The 4,860-nt window shown below is 36.4% G+C and overlaps 1 protein-coding gene across 1 annotated transcript in view; it reads right to left on the bottom strand.

Annotated features, from left to right (window-relative positions):
• Dock3 (dedicator of cytokinesis 3) overlaps positions 1-4,860 on the bottom strand; it is a 480,991-nt gene that overhangs the window by 229,787 nt on the left and 246,344 nt on the right. The window contains exons 7-8 of the mRNA XM_029554349.1: positions 2,178-2,219; positions 1,290-1,444 (exon numbers count right to left, since the gene is read on the bottom strand). Coding sequence (XP_029410209.1) covers positions 1,290-1,444; positions 2,178-2,219 — 197 coding nt within the window. The remainder of the gene's footprint in view (positions 1-1,289; positions 1,445-2,177; positions 2,220-4,860) is intronic.

Below are 4,860 nucleotides of genomic sequence, written 5' to 3'. Positions count from 1 at the left end.
GTATAAAGTATAAATGGGCTTCTCTAATCTAAACATGAAATGATTACCCTGAGGCACAAGAGAAGGGAAATAAAGAAAACTACAAAACCAAATATTTAATAAAAAAATTTCCCTTAAGATTCTAAAGGTATCAATTTATTATATCATTTCTTGTTACCATGGAAAAATCCGAGAGCCTATTGATTCTGGATCCTTTGTATGAACCTGGTATAAATGGGCTTCTCTAATCTAAACATGAAATGATTACCCTGAGGCACAAGAGAAGGGAAATAAAGAAAACTACAAAACCAAATATTTAATAAAAAAATTTCCCTTAAGATTCTAAAGGTATCAATTTATTATATCATTTCTTGTTACCATGGAAAAATCCGAGAGCCTATTGATTCTGGATCCTTTGTATGAACCTGTTTTTGTTTGTTTGCTTTAGTTTTTAAGCCTTAGAGTGTTTTTCAGCAGTGACAGAAAATTTCACTAATAGACTTTTTCTCTGTGAGCCTTCTTACTCATACAAAGCAAGCCAGAGACCAATGCATTCTGGAACACAGGACTTTCTGTATTCTGAGGTTGGGCATCTCTGCTGCGTTCACTTTGCCCTTGTTTCTCTTCTGCCTTTTCTCTGGCATTGAACACAGCATACTCTTCTCTTTCTGTGTTAGTGACTACCAAACCTTGATTTTGAGCTTCCATATGGAAACAGGCATAAGAGGAAAAAAAGCTACTTATGTTATAGTTGTGATCTGGAATATCCTGCAAAGGCTCATATGGTACAAACTTCATTCCCTAGTGATGTGATTGGAAGGTAGAAGGAAACTTTAGGAAGTAGGGCTTAGTTGGGGGAAGTAGGTGATTGGATCATACCACTGATGAATGTATTGAGACTCCAGCCAGTTCTCTGTCTCTTCCTGTTTCCTGACTGTAATACATGAGTAGTTCTGCTTGATCACATATCCCCACCATAATGTTCTGTCTCATTACAGGTCTAAAAGCACTGGAGAGAGTCAACCATGGACTGAAGTCCTTGAAGCAATGAGTGAAAATAAATCTTTCTTCCTTATAAGTTGCCTATCTCAGGTATTTATCACAATGATGGAAAGTTAACACAACATAGTGTGGTTCTGAGTACTTCAAGGTATACTGGGAACTAGAGTTAAAGACCCAGAAATAAGAAAAAGCTTGTTATCTTGTTTTGTCTCCTCTGTGCACCCATTTTCTCTGAAGGCCAGAGATGCCTAGGACCCATCCCATGCTAATATAGTCTCAACCTCACCAAAACATCCAGTGACTCTTACCTGATCTGCTTGCCTTCTCTCATGTCATACAAAGAAAAGAACACATCAGAATCTTCTCCAATGGTATTGTAGGTGAAACTCTTCAGGCTGAGGAAGAAATGGTGTGGTGTAGGCATCCGACAAGTTTCTCCATGCCGTGGTCTCATTGTATCTACCTATTGAGGAAAGTAAAACATAGTGATTTGTATATTAGTTATTTGTAATGTTTATCATTAAGACATAAAAATAATTACTAACTTTCATTATGCTGGTGAAAGGGATTATTTAGGAGACAGACTGAAGATATTTATTCTACCAATAAGGGATACTACATAAGCAGACTTGGACAGAGGTGGGAAAGTACTTGATATACTTGATTTATACTGTTAAATGGTAATAGTTATCATTCTAGATGTCATTTAATTTTTTTCCCAAATGGATTCATTTTAATCTCTCAGTCTACTTTCTTTTAATTGTGCTTATGTAAATTTTCATGGTCAAAGCTCCTTAGAACAAAGGCACTCCACAATAAAGTTTTTTGGGGGGGCAAATATGAGCAGAGTACAACAATATACATGTACAAAATGTTATAAAGAAGCCCATTATTTTGTACACTTCCTAAAATGTTAATAACAAAAGTAGGCAAAAAAGTCAGTGGTGTCTGTTATTTCTTGATGCTTTCCTATGTTATGATCTCTTAAAAGAAAGAGTTGAGGCTGGACATGGTGGCACACACCCTTAATCTCAGCACTCTGGAGGCAGAGGCAGGTGGATCTCTGGTTCAAGGCCAGCCTGGTCTATATAGCAAGTTCAGGCCAGCCATGGCTATATAGGGAGACCCTATTTCAAAAACAACTTTAAAAGAAAGAGCTGAAGGAAAAGACTGGGAGGTATGAAGAAGTCACTTACCTGGGAAGTGCTCTGCTGTACACTCTGCCGGCTAGATAAATGCTATGGAAGGAAAGAAAGAAAAATTTACTCTATGGTAGCAGAGACTAACTTTATTAAGCACCCCTCTATCTTAGGCAGTCTACTATGCCTTTTGTATTCATGATCTTATTTAAATAAGTGGTAATTCATATTTGATAAAGACAACCAAAACTCAGAGTAAAGAAGTGAAAGGTCACACAGCAAGAAGGAGGTAAAATTTGTATGTAAATCCACGCCTCTATACTCCTCTATACTCCTTGCCAGAGAAGGGTACTTGTTACTAGATTTCTGATTTGGTTGTCTGGTGCAGCTTCTCCAGGTTTTCACAATGGAGCCCTTTAACAAAAAGGACTTCCTCCCGAACGTTGCTCCATACTGTTCCTTTGTTGTTGGCAGAAGTTAGAAGATGCAGACTCAATTAGAGCTACATCACATAGGCTGTGGAATTTTAGACAAATCAATCTCTCCAACAGATATCTTCCTCAACTATAAACTCAAGAAAAGAACCTGAATGCAGGGCTGGAGATATAGGAGCCCTGCGGTTAAGAGCACTGACTGCTCTTGCAGAGGACCCGGGTTCAATTCCCAGTTCCCACATGGCGGCTACAAACCATCGTTAACAACAGTTCCAATGGAATCTGAAGCCCTCTTCTGACCTCTGTGGCATTGCACAACATGAGTGCACTCACATACATGCAGACAATACACTTGTACACATAAAATAAAAATAATAAATAAAATATTTTTTAAAAAAGAACCTGTGTTGCCTTCTCCAGGAGGTAGGGATATATGTGTGCATGTGTGTGCGTGTGTGTGTGTGATGTATTTGTATGTGTTTATGTGGATATGTGCACACTGTGTTTATAAGCCACCAGTTGACATCAGGCTTTTCTCAATGGATCTCCAACTTATTTTTGAGACAGGGGTCTTCTCACTGAAGCTGAAGTTCACTACTTGGGTAGGCTGGCCTGCTAGTGAGCTCCTTGGATCCCCTAGGAAGTGCTTTTGAGGCTCAAATTACATAGTGGGAATCAATATTATCTAGTAGTTACGACATTAATTACAAAGTCAAATGATTTTGGTTTTGAATCTTGACTCATGTTTACTAGCTGTGTATTTTCTCATGTGTAAAGTAAGTATAAAATTTTGTGTTTAAGTTAATTCATAGAAGTTTGTGCATATTAACTCAACATAATACTGATACTGGAAATGGACAATTATAATATACAACTAGTGTTCTCATTATTTCTGTAACTGGTAGTATTCTTTTTAAATATATTATAGAAAAGTAATTCATATTTTTGAGTAAATCTTGGCCAAGAACATTGTGACTTCACAAACATTTAGAATTTCCATCCTGCTTCCTCTTGGCCCCTAGAGGAAAATGACAGGACTCATTTGGTGAAATGTTTCACATTATATGGATAAGAAGGACTGCTGTAGTAGAATAGTTTCATTTTATTCACAGACACACACATTTAACTGCAACTAAAACTTAAGTAAAATTAAAGAGTAATTTAAATGTCTTACTATATTTGCTGATTATTGAATATTTATGCACATTATTAGCAACACTAATTATTATTGAACATTAATGCGCTTTCTTGGGATTGTATGTTCCCATGATAAAATATATGAATATATTAATTAATGCCAGAAGACAATAGACAGCATAATTCCAATAAATATAACACAGTATGGAAGGATAACAAGGAAGCATAAGGTTACAATGTGTGGAGAATAATAAAATCAAGTCTCCAATAGCTAGGTAAATTACTCATAGAATGATATCCATAAAAGAAAATTTCACATATAAAATTGGCTTAAAAAAACTTTAAGGGGGGCTGGAAAGATGGCTCAGTGGTTAAGAGCACATCTTCCAGAGGACTCAGGTTTGATTCCCAGCACCCACATGGTGACTAACAACCATCTGTAAGTTCGGTTCCAGGAGATCTGATGCCCTCTTCTGGTCTCTGTGGGCTTTGCATGATGTAGGTGTACTTACATATAGGCAGGCAATAAACTCATACATATAAAATAAAAATAAATTTTAAAACTCTCTAAGGGCTGGAGGTATAGCTCAATGACAGAGCACTATTTATCATGCATGAGACCCTGGATTTGATCTCTAGCACTGTAAATACAAACTTTAAAAACAAATAGGCTTTCAAAAAAAAGTCAGGGAGCAAAGTATTGTCATGTTTACCTTTATGATAGTGTGACAATGTAAATACAACTTACAAATTAAGACATGCATACAGTACAATTTTCCTCCAGATGAGTTGTTTTCAGCCCTTTGAAATATCTAGTCCATTTAGTCTACAAATGTGTACCAATATGAAAAAAAAACTATCCAGCTTTGGATATGATATTAAGTTGAAAAATAAAATTCTGTTTACAGTGGGATTTGTTAAAAACTGTTGAGTCTTCAAGGAAATATAAGGCATATATAATCAGGATTATCAATGAAATGACACCTGAGTTTTGATAACTAATATAGTCAGGTTATTTATTTTAGAAATGGAACTATGAACAAAGCGTAATGGTGCATGTCTTTAACCCAGCACTCTGGAGGCAGAGGCAGGTGGATCTCTGTGAGTTTGAGGTCAGGCAGGGCTAAATAGTGAGGCCCTGTCTCAAATTTAAAAAGAAATGGAAATAT

Source organism: Nannospalax galili, unplaced genomic scaffold, assembly GCF_000622305.1.
Source record: "Nannospalax galili isolate Female #2095 unplaced genomic scaffold, S.galili_v1.0 scaffold851, whole genome shotgun sequence".
Taxonomy (NCBI): Eukaryota; Metazoa; Chordata; class Mammalia; order Rodentia; family Spalacidae; genus Nannospalax; species Nannospalax galili.
Note: the sequence above shows the minus strand (reverse complement) of the source record. Positions and strands in the feature narration are given on the sequence as shown.